A 24,403-nucleotide genomic window follows, 5' to 3' on the forward strand; every position below is an offset into this window, starting at 1 on the left:
TTCATTATGTAAAAAAGCAATAAAGGATACTCGTAATGTGAGAGACCGCTAAACTGCACTTGGTTTTATTGCCTAGGCCGTGATTCGGTCTACGACAGCGGCCTTAGACCTGTTGTTTGGCCAGAGGCATTCAAAGCGACCCTGAACAATAACCCTCGCCTTCAGATCAATATCTCTCTTAAGATTTGTATTGCAAATTAACCCCCGATATCAGGATCAATTCGCCATCGATTATTATTCCTTTGGTGTACTGAAGCGCAGAATATTAGTTATCGAAATCCAATAGGAATAGCAATTGGTTTTTATGCATGTGATTGTATAGTTGAAAACCGCATATCCCTTTTAATTGGGACCACTGAAAGCCTCTTAGCTGTTATAAGATTTGCTTAATTTCTTTGAAGGTATTAATCAATACAGATTGCGCGATTTGTGTTATATTTACAAACAGTGGGTCGTCGTCGCCGAGTTTTCGGATATAATTGATGTTTGAAAATTGATTATTCGTAACTGGGATCTATTACGTCTAGATTCGTCTATTTCAGCAGTTCTGGCACTAAACACAACGAAAGGAGAAACGGCGTGCCGCCAAAAATGACGATCTCTTTATCAACTTCCGAGTAAATTTAGTTACTCGACATTGAAAGGATTTACATTCGTCACATATATTTTCAGAAAGCACTAAATTACACACGTACCAAGCACGGTAGGAAGTTTGTTACTGGAGCAAAGATCAAGTTAACCGGCTTAACGTCCTCGTGCAAGCCCGTGTTGTTCAGATCGGGATGCCCCGGAAAGAAGGAACTCAGATGGTAAGCATTATTTTTATGGCATAACGTGTACTAGAAAACATGCATTGTATTGTCATGTCCAAAAAAAACAACAGCCGAAAAAAAAGAGTATCAAGTAGACCACCAAATTACGTGAAAATTCGTTTCATCCCTATAGGCAAATTCCCACAAAAAATACCATTGATGCTATATTGATATGGTTGTATTTAGATAGATAGATAGATAGATAGATAGATAGATAGATAGATAGAGAGAAAGACTTTCTGATTGATAGACATAGCATTTTGGCAACCTATAAGTAGTCAAGCCATCAGGAGGAAGAGAAAATTTAATTATGCAAGGTCAACATTACAAGATTGGCCACCCGTGCTTAGAACAGACAATAACTTGTCTCTCTCATTCAAACAGTGGTTTATGTCGGAGGTTCATCTCAACGTTAAGACCAAGGCACAATTGTACTCCTTATATTATAATACTACTTTATAAATTGTAATATCATATTTCAGTTATACGACCAGTTTTACGCTTACGTGAAGAGTTGCTTTTGAATTACAAACCCATAAAATGAGGCAGGCCGATTCTTATATCAACAGTCCACTTACAAGCAGAAATACAAAGTTCAGAGCCCTGGTCATGTTGGATTATTCTTTCTCTGTGCTTCATTCCTATCACAGTTAGTCATGTGTAGAAGGGCATCATGCCACAGACGTTTGACTCATATTCCCAACTTGTTGTTTTTTTATTCTCCCTGCATCGGTTTATGAAATACCCACAGCTCAAGGATTTGAATTCCATACATGTAAGCAAACATTCCCGTAAGCAAACATGTAAACGCGAATATTTTGCTCGAGTACAAATGGCAATCTTTGGACCATATCTACTAGTTTACCAAGCTGATGGATGCTTTTGCTCTGAAATATTTATGAACTTACTTACTTTAAAAACTTTTTTGGTTTTTATGCCCATGCGTCCATGAAACTAAAGGTATTTATTTATTGTTTTAAAACAACCCTCAATCAATAATCCGTCTGGAACTGTTATGTAAAATATTATTTACAGGCCCGTAGCCAGCTATTTCAAAAGGGGGATTCTTTTTCTTAAATGAAATGAATTTCGATCATGAAACTTTTAGGATACAGATAAAATTTTTCTCAGAGGGGACCTTTTCCGGAAAAAGAGGGGTTCTTTCGAACCCCCTGAACCCCCCTGGCTACGGGACTGATTTATATTATAATAATAATGTTTACCTTAATTTATCTAAAACAATGTTTTAAATGAATAATCCGTTTACTGACAATAATATGATACTTGAAATTTATGTGCTTTTTATAAGCAAGCGGAATAAAACAAAAAGGCTATCTTCCTTCCGTTATCCCGTTATTATCTGTATTCAGTTATGTCATATTATTGATTATTATGGCTATTATTGACTGTAGTATGCCTAAAATCAAACTGGTCGAGAATAGAGCCGCAGTTAAAGTGCACATCATGGGTGTAAGGCCTTCATAATGCAAATATATATAAAAAACATCTGAAAATGTTAACACTTATCCCTTAATTACCAAAGGCGTTAGGCCTAAATATTGAGAAAGTTTTTACAATTCTAAAAAAATTCAACACTTATCACTTAATCCACAAGGTCGATATGCCTCTATATTGCAAAAAAATGGTGGATGTGACCTATGGCAATAAAAATTTAAAGTTTGGAACTCGATCCAGCTCTGAAGATTTCAATTTTCTCAACAATATACATTGGTCATGACGGGGAAGTTTTCTGAAATTTCCGGAAATGTATTTAATATATAAAAATTAAATTGATATTGAACGCGTTTCATAGCTTGGTTCACTTTGAGCGCTTGAAGCACTAGCCCGAGTTAAACCAGTCCCGAAACAACGGTTTTTGAACTAAGTACAGTAAATTTTTAGCAGATAGCTACCCGTGAATATCACTGGTAGCAATGATAATTTTAAGTCTCCTAAAATATATACAAAGTGTATACGTATGACAATTTATATTTGGTATTTCATTTCTGTAAATCTTTTCCAGATGCTTTGTGACGTTTTCTGTCAATTGGTCGTGTGACGTTTCTTATTTTTTTTAGACATCTAGTTGTTACAGGTCTTTGATTTCATTAACCACAAGAACAGCTATTTATCTGAAAAAAAAAATAAGGACACGCCACACGATTTGCATTTGCAATAGGCACGTGATGTGCATGCATGTGATCTTGGTTTTTTTCCACAAACAATGAAAGAACACATCAATTTATTGAGCTCAATTGAACATGCACATAAATTATTAACACTGAACATACAAAGTCGGTCAAATCCATAACTTTTTTTAAAAAAATTCGACCAATTAACCTTGACCCATCCGGAAAACCAACTGCCACGCTTTTCAAATTTCTCAAATTTACCATTTCTATATATAAACTACGCATCACCAGAAATGATATCCGTCTCTGCCTTAAAGGGATAATAATTCTTCGTTTTGGCCAAAAAATGAATTTTCCTGGAGTAAACAACAGTTTTCCCATCCTTACCAATGGTAAATGAATCCATTTTTTCATTCAAAGTTATTCCCTGGATTTTTTCTAAAAAGTTTGGTTTTTTGTTCAAATCTCTTAAGAGATTTTAACAGAGTATAGCCATCAGTGGAGGTCACGTGGTCGAAAGACAAGCTCAGATAACAGAATAATAGCTATAACTGCCGTTTTTGTGGTAAAACAGAATATATTATGTTTCAATGAGTTATTCACAATGTTTTTATTGTGAAATATATATCTCCTACGAAGAGTTATTATCCCTTTGAATAGACACCCACTTATTGGATCGTTTTATACATGTTCGAAACCGCACTTCGAGGATATAGACAAAGCTAGTTTGACGGCGCTAGCCTCGACCTTTGATAGGTCATCGGTGCAACAAGTCTCTTCTTCTTTATAGGAAACGTCTTTGTACAAGATGGCATCGTTATGTTAGTATAAAATTATTTCTTAATAGTAAATTTTAATCTTAAAAGATTAGATAGGCTGCCGGTATCGAGATGTTCAGCTTCTGAGTATGGTTTTATACAGTATTGCAAACTATGATTTTGAACATTTTTTTAAACCTGTCTTTGTCACATTTAAGGGGATTTATTAGGGGTTATTGTCAACATACTCAGTTTGGTGTATGATTTTGTAAAGCAATTATGACTGGATGCGCATATTGACGACATCTACAATGTATATGCAGACAAATTTTCATAGTGTGAACTGCAAAATTGTACGGTGAGAGATAAAGAGAGAGAGAGGGGGAGAGCGAGTGTTTGAATGAACAAACGGCATGATTACACATGTAAGTCCTATCCTTGTCAAAGAGACCAATGTACTCGATCTGCCACCAGTATCGTTTAATTTTGTATTTTCAGCTTCTTAGGCTTCGGCTCCTCCATGTTTTTGGCTTCGTAGGTAAGTAGGACACTTGGTATTTCGAACGTAGTCTGCTTAGTTTCAGCTTTAATCTTTCATGGAAATCATTGCGTCCAAACTCATTTCTCAAAGCGTTTCTGGAATTTTAATAGTCCTCACGACAATACTAAAGCTATCATTTCCATTTGTTCAAAGCCACTTAAGTTTGAATGTTTTAAAGGGGACATAAGTAAATGATAAACCAGTTCTATCAACCGCAAAACGTTTCTGGTATTTCGATACGTAGTCCTCAAGACAAAACTTAACCTATCATTTCCATTTGCTCAGAGCCACCTAAGCTACAATGCTTTAAATGTGGCATACATGAATAATGAACCAGTTTTATCAGACAAAACTCCTTTTGTTTTTAAACAGATAATCCGGTCACCATTACGTATACTAGGTTAAATTGATACGCATGAAAGTATTTGGTTCCACTCTCCTATTGGTCAATCGTTAAAGTGTGAAGGTCAAGTAAAGGTCAAGTGATGACCCAGCTGTCCAGTCTCACACGAGATAGTACCCTGTATTCATGTAGACCTATTAAGTTTCACTTATCTAGGCTTATTTTGATTATGGAGAGGTGGAATATTTATTGAATGAAATTTGGTATTATTTAGTTGGCGAGTACTTTTATGTACACAATAGGAAATATGCACTGCTCCCCTTCAGGTTTGTTTCGATTGAATGATATTTCACGTTTGTTGTAACGAAATGTACTACGCTGACAACCTTTAATTGTAGTTTTGATCTAAATAGATCGTCGATGGCATTTGTATCATCATTTGATTATTTCGTTTTTTTACTTTTCAGCATTCATTTCCACAGTTGCTGCTGGTAAGTAATAGACTTATAAGATAAAATGTGATAATCTCAGTTTCGGTATCAAATAATAATAATAATAATAATAATAGTAATAATAATATTAATTTTAAAATGTGACCATAGCAGCTCTGTGTTTACTTGGTGAATTGTAAGAATATTAATATAAATATAAAATAACTATGCTTCAATCCCCAAAGTACACCCTGAGCTTCAGAGATAACTTGACACATCGTGTCAAGTTATCTCTGACCAAAATAGTTTGACCTAGTTTATATAAGCCAATCGAATCCAAGTTTCAAAATTTTTCACCAAAGTTTGGTGAAAACGCTGATTGGTTGACCGTCAATCGGTAATCCTCGGCTGATTCCGCAAGCTCCATACTAACAACAAAGTTATTGTCGAGTGCGGAGACATCCGAGTAGTGGCGAGTGCATAACCGTACACAAAGAAAGCATGGCGTCTTCTACGAGTGACTACGTAAAATAATGTGTTAAGTTATCTCTTGATTCTTTGCAAAATATGAGTATATCGGAATTGAAACCAGAGCAGTTTGAAGCCCTGCATCATTATCTACTGAGGGATGATGTATTTTGCGTGCTGCCCACAGGTTACGGCAAGTCCCTGATATTGAGCCTTATCTCTGATTGGTCCGGATTTGAACAAAGCGCGCTTTGACTCGTTCGCGTTCATTGGCTAGATCGTTCAATGAGTCATTGAGTGCGGGCTTAAAATTTGATTGGCGGGCGGCGGGGGCAATCGAATGTGGTCAGAGGTAACTTGACACGATGAAGATAGGCTATTGTGAGGAGGTTAGTGTCAAGTTATCTCTGAAGCTCAGGGTGCCAAAGTATGTATATATACGTTAATTATTCACTGTGAACCATCTTACGGAATTCCAACCTTTAAAACAGATACTGCCGTCTCTGTTTACTGCTGCGCATATCTAATCTGAAAGGTGACCAAAGCAAACATCGACTTTTGTTCCGCAAAGTCAATAAATCAATCGGGGCCGTAAAAATTGTTTAAAAAAGACGACCTGCGCGCCTATTGACCGAATTATTGAAGGAAGTATCAGTCTCGGAGCCAGTTGGTACGCTCTACAAGGACCACGGGTTGATTTTTCACTAGATATTCACAGATATGACTCTGGTCAAATTGATATTTATTCTCTGTACTGTGACACTGAGATAAAATCTCAAAGACGATTACATTGCTGGTAATTCTTTGCGTATATGGATATCTTACCCGCTAGTTTGTATCTTCACCGCTAGTTTGTACTGTATACCGGTAGTAGGCCTGTATATCTTAAAAGAGATTTCCAGCTAGCTGCCGGCATAGAAAATACTTATAACTGAGGTTTTCTTTTCAAAAAAAAAAAAAAAAAAAAGTCAAATCAGTTCATTTTCAAGATTAAAAGGAACACCTGTTTTCCACAACTAATGCAGGGGATTCTTCAGTTAAGTCCCCCTGAGTGCAATCAGGGAATTATATCCGATATAATTCCCTGGTGCAATCAAGGCAGTTAATTGCTCTTATCTAAATCACATGCTCTTCTGTGATAGACAGAAATAGCCCCTTATGAACAGCTTGCTACTTCAGAGTGAGGCTAACTGATAAGATATACATGTACAGGCCTACTACCGGTATACAGTGTACAACATTGGCCAAAAAGGTTGTCCAACCTTCAGTATCATGTGCTTTTATTTATAAATGATCACATCACAGGAGAAGATTGTTATAAATAGTGATTTTCATTCCAGATACCATAACTAACATGATTAGTGATACAGAAAATACAATTAAACTAGCGGTGAAGATATCAAAATTTGATACCATTTATTCACATTTATTACATGTCCCCCTGAAATCCGACGTTTCATTGTGATTTTCACAGAGGTAAAGAATGTCCATTAAATTGAAATGGCACCACCAAATGTCACCAAATTTTCACACATTTAGCATTAGGGCATGCTCGTTAAAGGCCGCTTGTCTAATAGCGTTTGTGTTTACCGCGTACTGTAATTACATCCTGTAGGTGGCGCGGCCTGCCTTCAACAAGGGTAACAATTCTGTTTTATGGAATATTGTCCCATTCTTCCGAAAGGGCTTGGGGAAGTTGGTCCAGATTATCAGGAGTTACGTTTTCCGTTGCGTTGCACACTTCAATTCATGCCACAGGTGTTTAGTAAGGTTAATAACAGGGCTCAAAGATGGTTGTTCCATCCTATGAACATTGGGTTTCTGCAACAAATCAGTCAGCAGAAGAGGGTTGTGAGCAAGTGCATTTCCACGATGACACCTGCAGTATCCCTGAAGTCACCTCTTGCAAATGGAATGAGATATTTGTTAAGAATGTTTCAGTGAATTGCCCCAGTATCTTTCTTTTCCGGAAAGAACAATGCACTAAAACCATGGGCTTGGAATTATCTCCAAACGTGGACTGACCTGACACCTCAGGCGATATTATCCTGCACAAACCTACCAAAAGGCATTCTGCAACATGTCTACGGGCCCTTATTTGACCATTGAAGGCATGCAAGAAATACCTTGATTCTTCACCAAAACCAACTTGTTCCTAGTGATGGTTGACCAAGTTCTGGTAGTTCTGGGGTCACTGAACCTAGCATTCTCAACTGATACTTCATTCCATCTGCAAGAAGGCACCTCGGGGTGATCCAGGCTTCACCATGACAGCACACATGCACACAGTTCTCAAGTGGTGAGTGATTTGTTGCAGAAGCCCAATGAACTGAGGCTGGAGAAACCATCTTTGAATCCAGATAATAAACCTACTGAGCACCCGTGGAATGAATTGAAGTGTGCAAACCAGAGGAGAACCAAATTCCAAATAGTCCGGACCAATTCTGCCAAGCTTTTTAGGAAACATGGGGCAATATCCCACAAAATAGAATTGTTACCCTTATTAAAGGCGCCGTCTACAGGAGATAATTACAGTACGCGGTAAACACACACGCTTATAAACACGTGACATTTAACGAGCACACCCTAATGCTAAAAGTGTGTAAATTTGGTGACATTTGGTGGTGTCAATTCAATTAAATAGGCATTTCTTTAACATCGGATTTGAGGGAGTACATGTAATAAATGTGAATAAAAGGTATTAAATATGGATATCTTAACCGCTAGTTTGTATTTTCTGTACCACTAATCATGTTAGTTATGGTATCTGGAATGAAAATCACCATTCATAGAATTAACTCCTGTGATGTGATCATTTATAAATAAAAGTACATCAAACCGGGGATGGGGCAACTTTTTTTGAACAATGTTGTATATCGCATAAACGCAAGCGATACGCAAGCCAACCCAAGTTCGTTCAAGGCGGCAACCAATATGAAAACGACTGATAATTTCATCGACGACACTGTGTATGGATGGTGCTCTGCTACGATGAAAGGAATATTTGGTTTACTTACTCTGTCGGCATCTGACGATATACCTGGCGTGATTCATACAACTGCAGTGCGGAATCGTGGGATACGTACGGGCTGTGCACATTTTTTGGGAACCCCATCAAACCACGTGACTTGTTTCAGCAGACAGACGAGAAAAGATATTTACAAATATAATAGTTATATTATATTTGACATGGTGAACAGTAGATTTATATTTTGTGGAAATATGCGGGGTTTTAGCAAGAAAACTATGTTTAAATTTGACATAATTCCTTATTTTCACATTTTATCAATCTGTTTGTTTGCTTGCTCTTTGGTTGGCTGGTTTGAATGTTCTTTCGCTCTGTCATTTATTTATTTAATCATTTATTTATTTTAGGGGCTAACTTAACAATGCTGCAGTTGATCAGTAAACTAACGAAAATCTGAATGTCCATGTGACTGTTGTATGAACTGCTCGTACCGATTCAGTGAGAGAGAGACACGAATGTGATCCATGTCTTTCAGTTTTAAAACTAGAAAAGCACTCCGAGAGCGCAGACCTCCGCCAAGGCAGCGATTTTTGATTATTATTGATTATTGGTTGATTATTGATCCGAATCACCACCAAAAACTAATCACTTCTAAGTTAACCCATTTCCCACCTACCCTGACAATTTCATCAAAATCGGTCCATAACTTTTTGATTTTTTTTTTTTTTTTTTTGATGACAAACAATCAGACAACAACCTCCTTGGTGTTGGTAAAAAGGTTCAAAGGTAGAATTTATATAGGCCTATCTTTACACATACAGAGAACTTACAGAGACGACATTTGTATTTCAGACAATATCCATTCCTGTGACTTCGACACTGATGACTGTGGCTACCTAAGTCCTGTTAGCAATGATTTCGACTGGTCGAGAAAGGTGGGGTCCACACCTACCTCTGGCACGGGGCCCTCCTCTGACCACACGACAGGCAGTGGCTATTACATGTACATAGAGACCTCCACTAAAAACGTAATTTACATTTTAAGTTTTATTTAATATTGCTGAGTAACATTTGTAGTTAATTCACAAAATGGGAACATGAAGCTTTCACGACAGCTTCATATTACGCATTTATGTCCCTCTCACCACGTCATTTCATTCCATACATGTACGTACCTATACATCGTCTGACAAATGACAGACGATTACAAATGACTAAGAAAGAGAGAATGAAATATCCGAATAAAAGATTGGAATGTACACTAAATTATTATACAGTAAAAAAAGGATAAAAAGCAATATCTTTTAAAATATAAATTGTTCTTTATTAAAATTTCAATTTCCCACATACAGATAGGTTGATTAATTCCCAAGGTAGGGGCTGCTTTTTGGGAAGGTTTATCCACGCACCATATGTACATGGATGGCGCATACATACGCATGCGCTTCCCTATTCATTTTGCGACTGTATAGCCTCCAAAGATATATGTAAATTGACCTTTACTTCTTTAACTTCAGCAAGGTGACATAGCAGCACTGCTGACCCCAAGTATGAATTCGACCAGTGGTCAGGTGTGCGTCTCATTTTGGTACCTTGCGTATGGATCAACGCTTGGTGAATTACATATGAGCGTTGTGACGTCATCGGTTTATATGACGAGGGACTTCTCGTTTGATGATGGTACATCAGAAAATAGGTGGAAATATGTAGAAGCATCTGCAATGCTGGCTGAGACTTCTTTTCAGGTAATAAATGTATGAAACGAGTTATTTATAATAACGCACATAAACGTGCATTGTATCTCTACCTTACAGACTGCAATACACCCAGATATTTGTGAAGCGCAAGGAGTGTCAATTGCATTTTATCTTTCCTGGTTGTCCCTTTAATTATCTGCAAGTCATTAGAAATATGAATAACTCTAATACTAGAACTTACATTTTAAGGAAATAACGTGAGACCTCTCCTGGTTAACCATTAAGGTAATTTATTGTACTGGATGGACTGACCAGGTTGAGACCGCGACGTAGGTTATACTTGCTAAATGTAAGTTCCAGTATTACAGTTATTAATATTCATCATTCTTATTCTACTGGATGACTAACTGCTTTCACTCATCTCTGCAAGTCAATTATGGTAATATGTTACGTAAGTTATTAGTTCATGAAACGAAACCACGAAAACGAAAAAGGGGATACTAGTCAGTGTGTAACTTCTACAGATGTATATAGCGGCATACGATTAAGTAATTTCTAAAGGACACGACAGGATGCGAGGCAATCTTGGTTCTTTCTGAGTGCAAGGTCTTAGTGCTGCAATATACTTTTTATACCATGGTGAAAAGTTTTTGTGTTTTAATCCTTGGGTGTTGATGTTTTTATTCACAGCGTCATGCACATGCAAGGTAATTATGAACCGGCGACCAAAGTAAAACGGCTTTTATCATTTCGAATATATCCTTCTCAAGACAACGTGTGTTCCTCTCTCTTTCTTTTTATGTCAGTGACATCGTTTCTTGTTCGCAGGTCAAATTCGACGGCATACGGGGCAGCAGTAACTATGGCGACATAGGTATTGATGACGTCACCGTTAACGATACACTTTGTGCAGGTAATGTATTTATTTGGAGATTGTGCTTCCATAAAGTTTGTGTTTTATTTTATTTTACATATTTTGCCTTTTACCTTTTTTGCTAAGGGATCACTAGGACTTTGGCGGTATCAGGAATCCGCCTCCGGACATTTTCACCCGGACAATCCCCCCGGGAAAACTTCCCCCTGGACAACCTCTTGCTATCATGAATATCATACTGAGAATGAACTATGTGCTATCGAAAAAAATTACCTGCCTTTAAGCAAAATGTATTTCACTCATTCAAGTATCACTTTGATGAACTGACACTTTTAATTGCCCCCTCTGAATTACGTTGCATGCCTTTAATTAAGGTACATCCCTAGGTAGAGATGGCCTATACAAATAATCTCACTCATCCAGGTATAAGGTAATATATCCCTTGAGGAACTAACTGTCATTCTATTGTTTCACCACTATACCCCCAACATAAAAAGAAAGGCTTTCCAAACTTGTTCTCTTTTTCTAGTTTCATTATTATTATCATTATTATAATTATTATCATTATTATTTACTTAATCTGTTCTTCAGAAAATCACTAAAGTCAAATGAAATGCAGATAAAATGGCATTTGTTTCCTTTTAGAAAAATAGATAGAACAGAAGAATTTTTGGATTAAAAATGACATGTACAGGGTTGCTACTTAATATGGAATATTTTTATCATTGTTATTTTTGAGTACTGATTAAATTTTTCTTGGCTTGAGTCATTAAAAAAGTATGCCACTGAGTAATAAAAACATCCAGTCTTCTGTTGTGAGATATTTTGGTCAATGATATCAAATCTGACATAAGATGCAATTCAAAAGAAAGGAACACCCCCAGAAAACCATATCAACAGTTTAATGTCAGTATTAACTTAAATCTAAGATATTAAAGTAAATGATAGCCTCCGGACAGTGATATGTTACACAGTCAAAGAACTCACTACAGTAAATCATGAAAAGTCAGTAATTGCGGGTATGACCTTCAGCAGCCGCTTGCAGCGCCCTAATCCTACATGGCATACCCTGTAACACGTTTTTTTAGAGTTTGGATGGGGATATCATTCCACGCAGTGATATTTGCCTGTCGCAGTTCATCACTATTTACCGGCCGATGACCATAGCTATTAATTCTGTGAGTTACTTTTGCCCAAAGATTTTCAATTGGGTTCATATCTGGAGAGTTTGCAGGCCAGGGCAGTTGCTGAACCCATTGGTTTTGAAGAAAAACAGTGATTCTGCGGCCTCGATGTGGGGTTGCGCAGTCGTCTTGGTACACAAAGTTGTTCCGGAAGATGGCTCTTACCAATCGAAGCATCGTTTGCTGTAGAATGTCTCTGTAGGAATCCTGGCTGAGGTTGCCCCTTAGAAAAACCAACTGGTTCTGGGCACCGACATGAAATGCTCCTCAGACAGAGACGTTACAAGCCCCTGCTTGCACCCTAGGCAGTACACAATCATCGTTTTATGCCCGTCGTACACGTCGGTGGACACGGAATCCGACCATCAACCCTAAAAAATCCATATCTGGCCTCATCTCTGAAAACGACGTGATTCCAGTATTTTGGCTGCAAACGCACGTGGTCCTCAGCCCATTGCAGGCATCGCTGTATATGACCTGCTGTTAACAGTGGTTTCCCTACTGGCCTTCGTGCAAAATAACCGGCTTGCAGTAATCTCTTGTTCACGATTGACCTTGAAACGGGCGTTTGAATGACATTCTGCCTCTCTTTTCTGAGGACACTGGTTGTCTTTGTACGACCAGCACGGCGTCCTCTAAGGAGAAGGCGATCCTGTCTTCTCGGTGTGATACGCGGACACCCTGGTCGAGGTATTGGAGTAGGTGCCCCTGTTGCATCATTTCTTTGAAGGACTTTACAAACGGTTCTTGATAAATGTTGAATTACCTGGCAATGGCTGTCCGTTTCTGGACATTTTCTTTGAGAGCAAGAGTCCCATAGTAAGCTGCGTTGCTTAGCTGTCGAACCATATCTTCAATAAGGTACATGTACCTGTCAAGTTTTAGAGCGATCCCTTTGTTGCTTCTCTAAACACACTCCAAAGATTGACCAAACCCATGCGTTTTTATACAAGGGCAGAAATTGCCGAAAAGACCACCCCTCGCATTTCTGACCACAGAACATGCAACTGCATGCATCATTTGTTTCGAGAGTTGTGTGGTAATAAGGTAATACACATGGCTACACATGGAGTGACACCTCAACTTTGGATTTAAAGTAGTTAGAGAGAAATTAAATATTTTGTAGAAAATTTACTCACCAAAAAATAATATTCCATATTAAGTGGTAACCCTGTATAATGGCAAATTTGCATCTTTTGCATAAAAAATAAGATTACATCTCAGAGTAACTAATCTTCCTGAATCTTACAATTGATAGCCAACCCTTTTGTTTTTATTTCATTTTCTGTCTTCTGATGTCCAGTAAAATATTCAAGAAATGTACAAATATGTCCAATGGATAATTCAAAAACAGTATATTTTCTTGTCTTGGGGGAAATTGTGCGGGAAAATTGTCCTAGAACCAATTTTTGCGAACGTGAAACTTACATAATTCTATTTGATCAAGAAATAAAACGAAGTTTATCAAACAGAACTGGCTTTCACGAAATGTTCGCAATTTGCGCAGTTAAACAAAATATCATTTTACAAAAAGATCATTTGATGAACATTTCGCCGTGCAATTTTTTGCGCAAGGTATAGCGCTATTTGCGCACGATATTTGGAACAGCTTCGACCCTGTCGCAAAGTCTTCCCTCTCTCTATATATAAACCCATTGATGACATTACTGTTTACAACCATTTGTTTTCCAGAATGCACTTACAAACTTATCGGGAAATCTAGAAGTTGATGTTTGATACATGTATAATTATCCCGTTGTCTTGCTCTCAGGTCATGTAGGTTCTGCCAGCAACCTAGTCGTAACTGCGCACACCAACACGTCAGCATCGCTTTCGTGGGACCCACCAACCATAGGTTTGGACAATCTTCAAAATTTCGTCATAGAGGCTTACGACTGTATTGATGCGGAGACACCCCAGTTGACGATGAGTGGAATTACCCAGACATACACCACAGTGAGCGGGCTTAACCCAGATAGCAATTACGTGTTTGCTGTATACGCCAATGGTACTAACAACCTAGCCAGACCGGCGAACGTTACACAAAGGATTATTAGCAACCAGAGTAGGTGGCGTTCTTGTTACCGTTACTTAAGCAGAGGTGCTCGGTTTTGGAAATGAAAGGAATGGAAACTGGGTGAAATAGCGAAGAGAAAACATATTCAAATTCATCAAGTCTTGTTCTACATAAAGCTTATCAGATTCGCTGATGGCCTATCATGCATTGCTAACGTCAGTCACTAAACAATAAAATAGGTCATAAGGGCCAAAGCGCAAGTGCAAATGCGTTAGTATAAGAGCTAAAGAACTTGGTTACCGTTTTAAAGGAGTGAGTGACAAATAAACAGCATTTTTGAATAAATAAGATTAAAAAGGTTATTTTCCTTTTTTTTTCTTTCGATTCTTCCCATGCTCAGTTGCTGCAGTATGTAGGTCGGCATGCAGTTGTTTGTTATTGAAAACAGTCTACCTAACTGTCAGTTTTTAAGCAACCGAAACTTTACGCCAAAACCAATAACCGCAGTATTCAAAAGTATTTTGACGATGCGTTTTTCTTGCATTAACAGCGTTTTCAAATTCAATCCCTGCGTTTCAACAAATGCTGCGATGTCCATTCCAATGTCAGTGATGACCGTCACAGTTTTGACAAACGTAGACGTGAAATGTAAACCTTCATATTCATTTCAGCTGTGCTGTTTAGCTGTGACTTTGACAATTGTGGCATTTGCGATATGGAACAGGATGACACTGACGACTTTGACTGGAAAAGAAATCAAGGATCAACGCCGAGTTCCTACACAGGCCCGAGTTCTGATCACACTACAGGAATAGCAAGCGGGCAAGGAGCAGGCTACTATTTGTTTTTTGAGAGCACTAGCCCCGTCCTGGTAAAAAGTTTCTCTTTCCTGAAGATATGCAGCTATTTAATACTGTTGATAGGAATAAGTAGATATCTTAATGGTAACCCGACATTTTTGCCTGAAATGAAACTGAATTAATATGTGTTCAAACTAGAATAAACGTGCCAATTACATAAACAAGTTTGCAGAATCATTTAGATGTGTTTTTCGGCAAATACCAGGATCTGTAGTCTGTAGTAAGACCGATAGTTTCATAGAAAATGAGCCTTTTAATTACCATGGGCGTCGAGTTTTTCTTTGAAATTTCGGTCATCCAACTTCGTTGTCAACGACTGTTACATAACGCAGTCTGATTTCGTTTCAGGCCGACGATCGGGCTCGAGTGACAACCCCATCTGTCAACACCACCAACACCCAAGCGTGTCTTTCATTTTGGCTTCACGCCAAAGGCAGATATTTGGGCGTTTTTAATGTAAGGATTGTGACGTCATCGGGGATTGAAGTAAGGACCATAGCGCAGAACCCCTCTTCGGTTGACAGCTGGGTGCAAACCATGGTTCCGATAGAAGAAGACAGTTTTCAGGTATCTAACAGGATTCAATATCTGCGCTACGTTAAGAGATTGATTTATCGTTAAGGTCCTGCTAGAATACCATATCACATGATCGAAGCACAGGATTCAAACGTCTGTGCATGTATAAAGAGCGAACTGTTTGACATAAGTGTTGAAATTGTCAAAGCCTGCCGGTGTTTACATTCTGGATTTTTGGTTTAATTTGCTTTATGGTGTCATTAAAAAAAATTATATATATATATATATATATATATAACGACTGTTACATAACGCATATATATATATATATATATATATATATATATATTAAAAGGTAAACCCATCGGACTTTGTTATGTGCGATGTTGGATTGTCGTGCTTTAATGTTTTTTTTTATTATTATTATTTACAATTTATCAGTTCATTACTTCCAATACATATACTTCCAATTCCCATTTGAATATTATAACAGCCCGCAGATGTCGTAGTGTATTGGCTGTTGCATGCCCTTATTCTTTCTTTTATACTTATATATATATATATATATATATATATATAGATCCAGTTTGAAGCAATTGACACCGCCAATGATGAAAGTGATTTTGCCATCGACGATATTGTCATCATTGATGGTTGGTGCGAAGGTAAGTTCTGTATAACAAGTTTTTTTTTCTTAGTGGACTCACAGGCGTCACATGCAAATATTGAAGAGAATTTTATGTAATTATGCGTTTGTAAACATAAGCTGCGTGATGACAACAAACGCATTTAAACAATAATGCTAACACACACATCAAGTGATAAAGAGAGAAAGAGACAGATGGAGAGATCATTCCACATATATATATAGGGCCTATATATATATATATATATATATATATATATATATATATATATATATATATAAGTGACTGACTCAAGCATTATTTTTTTTAAATTTGTATCGCAGGCCATAGCAGCGGCATTCGCAATCCTGCGGTAACGTCTGCCAATGATAGCTCCGTGACCATCCAGTGGACGGCGCCATTACTGGGAAGTTCAGATGTCCAACAGTATACAATCTTAGCGTATCAGTGCATGAATAAGACGTCAGCAGATCACGTGGTGTCTTCTAACTTCACTTCCGTAACTTTAACTGGACTGGCCGCCTACTCTATGTGGACGTTCTCAATACTTCCTGTGACGGCAGTGGCAAGTTTTCCCGAGACTGTTAATATCACAGGCTGGACACGGCCGCTTGGTACGTTAAAAAGTTTTATACATTAGGGTTCGATATTTCACTCTGAGACTCATTCCAATACTAAAGTACAGGTAAAAAATAATACAGACTAATTTTTTTTAACTTTGGGAATGAAGTTTAGCATTGGGCATCTTTTACATGTAGCAAACATATTTTTATGAAGAAAGTGTTTGCGCGAAATGAAAAAAGAACAGTAAAACCGTATTATAGCGTTGTAATGTTTACAAAATACGGCGACAAGGACAGTTTAATCAAGGCGTTATTTCACTGCAACCTCCAATTTATAGAAATAATAGTTGTGGAAGGTCTAGTATCCTATATGTCCCGTGGTGATGACACCATTGGTTTGTAGATCAAACGCATAATAATAAAAGGGATAACAACTGTTCATTTTGGCGGGAAAATTGTCATAAAACGGAATTTTCCTGGGATAAACGATTTTCCCATACTAACCAGTGGTTATTGAATCCGTTTTTTTCTTGGTATAATCTCTCAAAGCACAGATTCCAGAACAATTGTGATAACTCCCGTTTTGGTGGTAAAAATGGAATTGATCATATTTCTGTGATTTGTTAATACTTTGCTTATTGCCTAGTATGGATCTTATACGTAGAGTTGTTAGTCCCCATCACCTTAACAGCATCATCAGTGTTAACACCCGCTTCTTAACAAACTTGGCGACCACGTTTGCCGCTACATGTAACACTATAACGCCAAAGCAACTTGTAGGTCATGTGATAGTCACGTGGTAGTCACGAGACTTCAACAAAAATGCTCATGGGTAAATCACCATATTATCTTCTAGACACTGCCCACGTGTGTAATTTTGACTGTGACACGTGTGGGTACGTCCAGGCCACGGACGATGAAATGGATTGGGTACTCAACTCTGGGTCCACGCCCACCTCCAGCACCGGGCCTACAGGGGACCATACCACTGGAAGCGGAAATTACTTTTATTTCGAGGTGAACACAGGCTCTGTAAGTAGCAGAATGAGCATAGCTCATTTTCTTTTAATTATGTTAGTAGCAAAAAAAATTGACGACTTACGCTTGGCCATCTTATGTGCAGAAGGGTGGCGAATAAAAACTGAAAAGGATCTTTTTTACGAAGATGTTTATTTTTATTGATATTAAAGCTAGTATTGTATATAAAAGAAGCTAGAAAAAGCTATTTCCCTGATTATACACTTATCGATTTATCAAACACCCTTATAATTTTGTAATTTTTATGGTTGTTGTTGTTTTTTTTTTTTAAAGACTGGTGATATCGCCCGCATCAAGACGCCGCTCATTAACGTCACTTCCGGGTGGGCGTGTATTTCGTTCTGGTACCACGCCTACGGGAGCCACCTGGGAGAAATGAGAATCAGGAAAGTCAATGCTACCAAGAACACAACCATCAAAATTGCAGACATTAATTCTAATAACAATGCTTGGATCCAGTTTGAGGAAGTAGCGTCAATGGGCTCTGCACCGTTTTGGGTAAGTCTGTAGAAATTACAAGTTTACTTGACACAAAGTGCTTATAATTTAGATATAATTTAGAAATTAAACATTATCAGTTGCATTTTTTTAGATATATGTAGCAGGAGTTAGGATAGTGGTATATTTGTTTTTGGTAGATCGAGTTTGAAGCAGAAAGGGCGCAGTATACACGAGGTGACTTTGCTTTTGATGACGTCAGTGTATTGGACGGTTACTGTGAAGGTAAGGCACGACACACTAGACAACTTAGTATAGCAAATTCTGTGGGAGCTCACACCTGTAAATATCAAATATGCCATATTCGTTTATGCACACGTTTGTATTTTGTCATTTTGAGCATTTGCCTTTTTAATATTTCGTCTACTGTCTAGCATCTTGGAAATGATCCTCCATTGATTCCAGTCAACATCTTTCCAGTAAAAAACACCTTAATCACATACCAGTTCATTTTGTGTTCCTCTAAAAATATACCGAACTAGTCCATCACACATTCTAGGTCACTGTGGGGAGATAGCAGACCCTGTATTCGTCACCAGCAGCAGTAATACAGCCACCCTATCGTGGACCGCTGCAACTGTGGGATCAGAAAACGTACAGTACTATACAATAGATGCCTTCAAGACCTGTGCTTTTGACAGAAGTCGAGGCATACCGGTCAGTCCTGCGACCTCTTCGAATGCCACGTCGTCCCCCGCCGTCATATCTGGACTGGAGTCGGGGACACACTACACCTTTGTCGTCACTCCTGTCTGTACCAACGCACAGACGTCTGTGAATGTGACAGGGTGGACTCAGAACGAAATAGGTATTTGTTTGACAACGAGCACGCACGTATGGTGATGTACTGAACGTGTATGGGCGTGTGGTCATACATGTACATATTTATTGTAACTAGTTCGTGTGCCTGCCGGAGGTGTGTGTACAGTTTACTTGATTATTGTCCCATTGCATGAAGACTATCGTAGCAATTACTCCTGTGAGAGAAGCTACCGATTTTATTCCTTTCATTAGTCTATAACCCTTTAAAGGTGTCTTATTTTCGTTTTCAGTGTGGTGCTTGTTTGGGACATGTTTGGGTGTCCAGATATTTATGCGCCCTCAACGATAAGAAATATCAGAATTGCAATTTATATAAATTTTAATTGATTTATACATTTATTCATTACTCATCATTTTTTATATTGCAACAAAGTATAATTCTCTTTCAGGCTCCTGTAACCAGATTATAGAGGACACGACCACCACGGGCTTTATCACCTCTACAAACTTCCCATCCAATTACAACTCCAGTCAGGAGTGTACGTGGCTCTTCTTCGTGCCGGCAGACGGGACGCAGAACGTGGAACTGCGCTACGAGTCCTTCGCCGTTGAGGATGGGTACGATTTCGTCAAGGTAACATTTCCTTATTTTTTAGTTTATTCCTACCTCAGGGGTGAAAGACATACAAGAATACATAAATAAAATTGCACACAAATTTCCCATAGTAATATCACATAGTAAAATTGTTCTAATATAGGTAATAAAATCATTCTAGAATGTGTTCAAGTTAAAATATAAGACAGGGAAGTATTTAAAATGAATAAAAAAGGTAAATATGGCGTATAAAATAGTCAAACCAATAGAGCCAATTCATTCTTATTATCCAGTCATTTATTCATCTTTTTATGGCGCTTGTTAGCCTGTATACATGTACCGGTACATAATTCCCCCCCTATTGAAGTTGTATCAGTTGATTTGATATAATGATACATATATCATGTGGACATTGGGAATCAACAGTTCTTTTCCAAAGTGAAAATTCGGATTAAAACTCCAAACCGTGTACAGATAGAAAATAATTTTAAAAAATAATAAACCACAAGTATGCTGCAATCTCCACAAAATTGCACCACATTTTCCAAGCATTGTTTTGCGTGGTTTCGGGAGAGAAAGTAATTTTGTCACCCTATAGTTAGATAGATGTGCATATGGTCTTTGTTGCAACATTATACAATAACGATCTTCTCTCAGTACTTGACTTTTAAATCCTAAGCAAGCACATTTAGCTTACATTCCTTGGGATAATCTAATAACGCAGCCACATTTTCAAATAGGATACGATCGGAACAATTTGCCCATATCTGAAAGATCCTTTGCCTTCCAGATATATACTGATATCTGCGACTCTTCTCCCAACCACACGGATACCGGGGCTGTTGCCGCTAATAAACTACTCCGTGCCGTCTCTGTCTTTGTCGTCACATTTGAGTCAGACCATGACACCGAAGAAAGAGGATTCAACCTGACATTCGACAGTAGGTGCCGTTTATGTGTGAGAGCATGCTTGCATGCCTGAATGTGTGGGTGGCAGTTACGTGTTAATTAGTTATCTAATCTGTCCTCTTTCAACTTCCAATAGGCGTTGCAGGTGTTTTTCCTTTTCCTGCAATACCAGGATAAGTGGATTATGTATTTATTTTTCTGAAAACAATTCAGTTTTTAATTCACACACTTCTCATTCCAGCCAACTACAACGCACTTTACAGAGAACTAACAGGGACTATTGAGCCGGAAGGATACCCGGTGGCGTATAACCCGAACATGGACGAGACATACACAATCCGTCCGTCACAGACCTTCCCTAATACGGAAATTCTTCTGAACTTCACTGATTTTGACCTTCAAGACTCATCGAATTGTTCAAGTGATTATTTACAGGTATGTTGTAATTCTAATTTTTCAGTCACACTTTTAAAGATTAACTTGTCGGAGGGCTCAGTATAAAAAGGCGTCGATATTCTTAAAGGTACATACGAACCGAGCATCGGTGGAGCGTGGATTCCCAGTAACACATGTAAACCATTTCTACTAGATTTTTATATGACTCAAATAAATTCGACATGCCAAGGGATAAACTGAATAGATCACTCGATCAGCCATATAAGACCTTTAGAATGCTCCTTTCTTTCAATTTTTGGTTGTAAATTTAACCTACTTTCGTGACCTACTTTCCTGCCCCATTGACATACAGCTTAGAATGCCAGCAGAAAAATCTGTTCAATCATCATTTTGGGGTAAAATTAAACAATTCCTTTTGGTAATTTTCTTAGTTATACTACTTGAAACTATATGCTGGCATTTGGTTGTTTTTTTTTGTGACAAAAAATTGACTTTGTATGCATCTTTAAGGATTTAAACTGGTTTTCATCGGCATGAAAGTATTTATGATCAGAAATTATGGACAAGGCCTGCAAACATATGATTGATTGGGTGGTTAATTATAATGCAATATCTACAAGAATTTACCAAACGAGCACTGTTTTCCGAGTATCTATGAATGCTGTTAACATGCCACATAGTTCATTGCAGCTAATGGTGACAATGTTCAAAATAGACGTAAATACAATGAAGTTAACACATAAGTACCCGTTTTAGGTCGTTGTAAATTTTGCGGTTGTGACCACGTTCTGTGGCAATTCCCTCCCCAATGAGACGGCTCTTCTGGCGACGGAGGTTACTTTAGTGTTCCACTCCGACGGCATCACACAGGGTAGAGGGTTCAGCGTCACCTTTACAGGTAAGTTTTCAATGGCGCGTTGCACTTTATTCGGGAGCTGTTGAACAAATAAAATAAAAGACGTTAGGTTAAAGATTGCAAGCGTTAGTTTGTTTTAGCAAGATACATGTATATCAGCACCAATCCATTTTATGGCATATTATTACTATTTTAATTTATTTTTATTGTTAGTATTATAGTACCGATATTTCGCCAGTACTATAAATGAAGAACATACATCTTTTGGGGGCCTAAAAGATTTATTCGTATATTCTTATTTTCCAGTTACAATGCATTCTCTTTTATCCTATAGATCATCATTCCAATGTCATGATGTATCACAAAGTCTTTCTCCTACATTACCTTATTTGGTAATGTAATAATTCCTCAGCTCTTACACAATGTCTATGATTATCCCTTTTTCCATAACTTTCCATCATTACGTCATTACCAAAATATAATCATTCTCTTATTAGGCAATGGTATGTTACTTGACCTTAGGTCGCTATATCTATTAATACAGATTTCTCATTGTATCATCCTGAAGGAATGATAACTATACTCCCTTATTCTTTTTTTATTATTGAACAATACATGCACTCTTTAACTTTCTTACTTACACTGTTTAACCTCTTAACAAATGTATTCATTACGATCACAACTTTGTATCTGTACTTTTAATCATTTTCATTACGATATACACCCTCTCTTCAAATAAATTCGTCCTCGAATTCCCTTTTTTTTATTACGATATACATTCTCTCTATTTTATTGAATGCAGAAGCACAAGCATTGCATAACTAAAAAAACTATTCAAAAAGTTTAAAATACTGTCATTAGACTTAATAATATGGTATAATATAGATATATATAGTTCTATAGTTGACATGAAACAATGAATATATTAGAAAGGATAAATAATAATGATCAAATTTTGCGATACGCGTGGATGCGTAATGTATTTTCCTTTATTGTCTTTAATGTGCGGCCCAAGAATACACATGCTGAACTTTATTAATAATTTTGTGTAACTTTAACATGTAATTCTCTTATTATGGCTCTGACACATTTTATCATATCTTCTTAAATACACTACGTTGGATTATAGGGTCATGACTCCTTTTCGAATATACAGCCATCATCACCAACATTGTGACCAGCACATTGTCCGTGGTGAAAATCTGCATTTCGTTTGTTATTATCATCCATACTGTAGTGTTTTCCTTTATGGTTGTGAATAACCCCTATTTATAATACATTTACGTACATCCACAATTTGTTGATATTCAAAAACAATAATTCCTTTCAAATTTTATATTTGTTGTTCCATGTCATCTTGCTTTCTAAAATAGAAATTAGTTCCACTACATTAATTTGCATGCAATTTAGTCTACTGCTAATAATATATCGTTATAAAGTGTATAAAGTCTAAGGTAACAACAATATATTTACATGTATATTATTTAATAGTAATTCTTAACATATTACGCAATATGTCAATAACATTTAAATCATTAACCATTTGTCAAGGATATAATGTTTTATAATTCTAATAATTAAATTAAAGTTCATTCAATGAAAATAATGTTTATTCTGCATCATTTACAACAAAATAAACGTATAGTCCGTGTTTGTGACTATTCTTGTGAATAAATGTCCACAGTTTCCTGTATATTCACTAATATTCAGTTGGAAATCTCCACTAATATTTCCATTATAAATCATTCATAAATGTCAATTAAATATGAAATTATGTCATATTCATTCACTGAATAATTCATTGTGACAATATTAATAATATAATATACGTATATGTATGTACATTAAAAGTCAATGTTCATTTGTTCCAACATTTTGTCTCTGGAACAGAGTTCATTACATTTCATGTAAAATCAGTTCATTTCATTTCAATGTCATATGTCCGTCTGAATTTATCAATTATTGGTATATTCCATACACATAAACACATTTAACATAAATAATATTTCTAAATACAAACTGTTGTACACACATCATGAATGCAATTGCTATGCTCCGTAATTTTACTATGCCGTTCTTTTAAAATTTGATGGTTTGAAAATATCAAGTTATACTTAAGATTCTAAGTTCGATCCGGTGCACGTTGGTGGACAATATCGAATGTAGGATAACATTCCAGCATGTTTAATGGCTAAAAATTTGTAAAATTCGCGATCAATAATTTTGTTTAATTGTATTGCTTTTATAAACGAAATCGGAACACGTGCTGGTAGTTGTATTGTCTGACCAGTTACGTAGTTTGTTATCACCAAATCGTGCCAATCAATCAATAAATTTGATCTAATTTTACCTTCAATTTGTAAAATATCAGAGATCTGCGTCATATGAAAATGCCAGGAATGAGGACTTCCATTCAGTTGAATAATAGGAATAGTAATGCATCGTTAGTCATTGGCAATTTCTAAAATAAGAAGTGCCTTGTGGAAGATGCATAATTTCTTAAAAATTTTATCTTGTATCCAAACTATAGCCAAAATT

At 37.1% G+C, this 24,403-nt stretch overlaps 2 protein-coding genes across 3 annotated transcripts in view; both read left to right on the top strand.

Annotated features, from left to right (window-relative positions):
- The first annotated feature begins 550 nt into the window (after positions 1 to 550).
- LOC147761590 (neuropilin-1a-like) lies at positions 551 to 14,329 on the top strand. Its single transcript, XM_087013281.1, has 7 exons — positions 551 to 809; positions 4,201 to 4,240; positions 5,054 to 5,077; positions 9,306 to 9,481; positions 9,971 to 10,198; positions 10,979 to 11,063; positions 13,980 to 14,329. Exons 1-7 carry the CDS (start codon positions 783 to 785, stop codon positions 14,327 to 14,329), a joined length of 930 nt encoding a protein of 309 aa, XP_086869407.1. The 5' UTR covers positions 551 to 782.
- A 573-nt stretch (positions 14,330 to 14,902) lies between these two features.
- The window catches only part of LOC106154779 (uncharacterized), a 38,608-nt gene continuing 29,107 nt past the window's right edge, over positions 14,903 to 24,403 (top strand). For both annotated transcript variants that reach the window (XM_087013570.1, XM_087013571.1), the window contains exons 1-12: positions 14,903 to 15,096; positions 15,434 to 15,652; positions 16,182 to 16,266; positions 16,572 to 16,862; positions 17,668 to 17,843; positions 18,123 to 18,347; positions 18,488 to 18,572; positions 18,847 to 19,155; positions 19,559 to 19,743; positions 20,495 to 20,645; positions 20,855 to 21,048; positions 21,766 to 21,907. In XM_087013570.1, coding sequence (XP_086869696.1) covers positions 14,941 to 15,096; positions 15,434 to 15,652; positions 16,182 to 16,266; positions 16,572 to 16,862; positions 17,668 to 17,843; positions 18,123 to 18,347; positions 18,488 to 18,572; positions 18,847 to 19,155; positions 19,559 to 19,743; positions 20,495 to 20,645; positions 20,855 to 21,048; positions 21,766 to 21,907 — 2,218 coding nt within the window. In that variant the 5' untranslated portion in view covers positions 14,903 to 14,940. The remainder of the gene's footprint in view (positions 15,097 to 15,433; positions 15,653 to 16,181; positions 16,267 to 16,571; positions 16,863 to 17,667; positions 17,844 to 18,122; positions 18,348 to 18,487; positions 18,573 to 18,846; positions 19,156 to 19,558; positions 19,744 to 20,494; positions 20,646 to 20,854; positions 21,049 to 21,765; positions 21,908 to 24,403) is intronic.

Source organism: Lingula anatina, chromosome 5 (assembly GCF_051362555.1).
Source record: "Lingula anatina isolate TDL-2025a chromosome 5, LinAna3.0, whole genome shotgun sequence".
NCBI classification, from domain to species: domain Eukaryota; kingdom Metazoa; phylum Brachiopoda; class Lingulata; order Lingulida; family Lingulidae; genus Lingula; species Lingula anatina.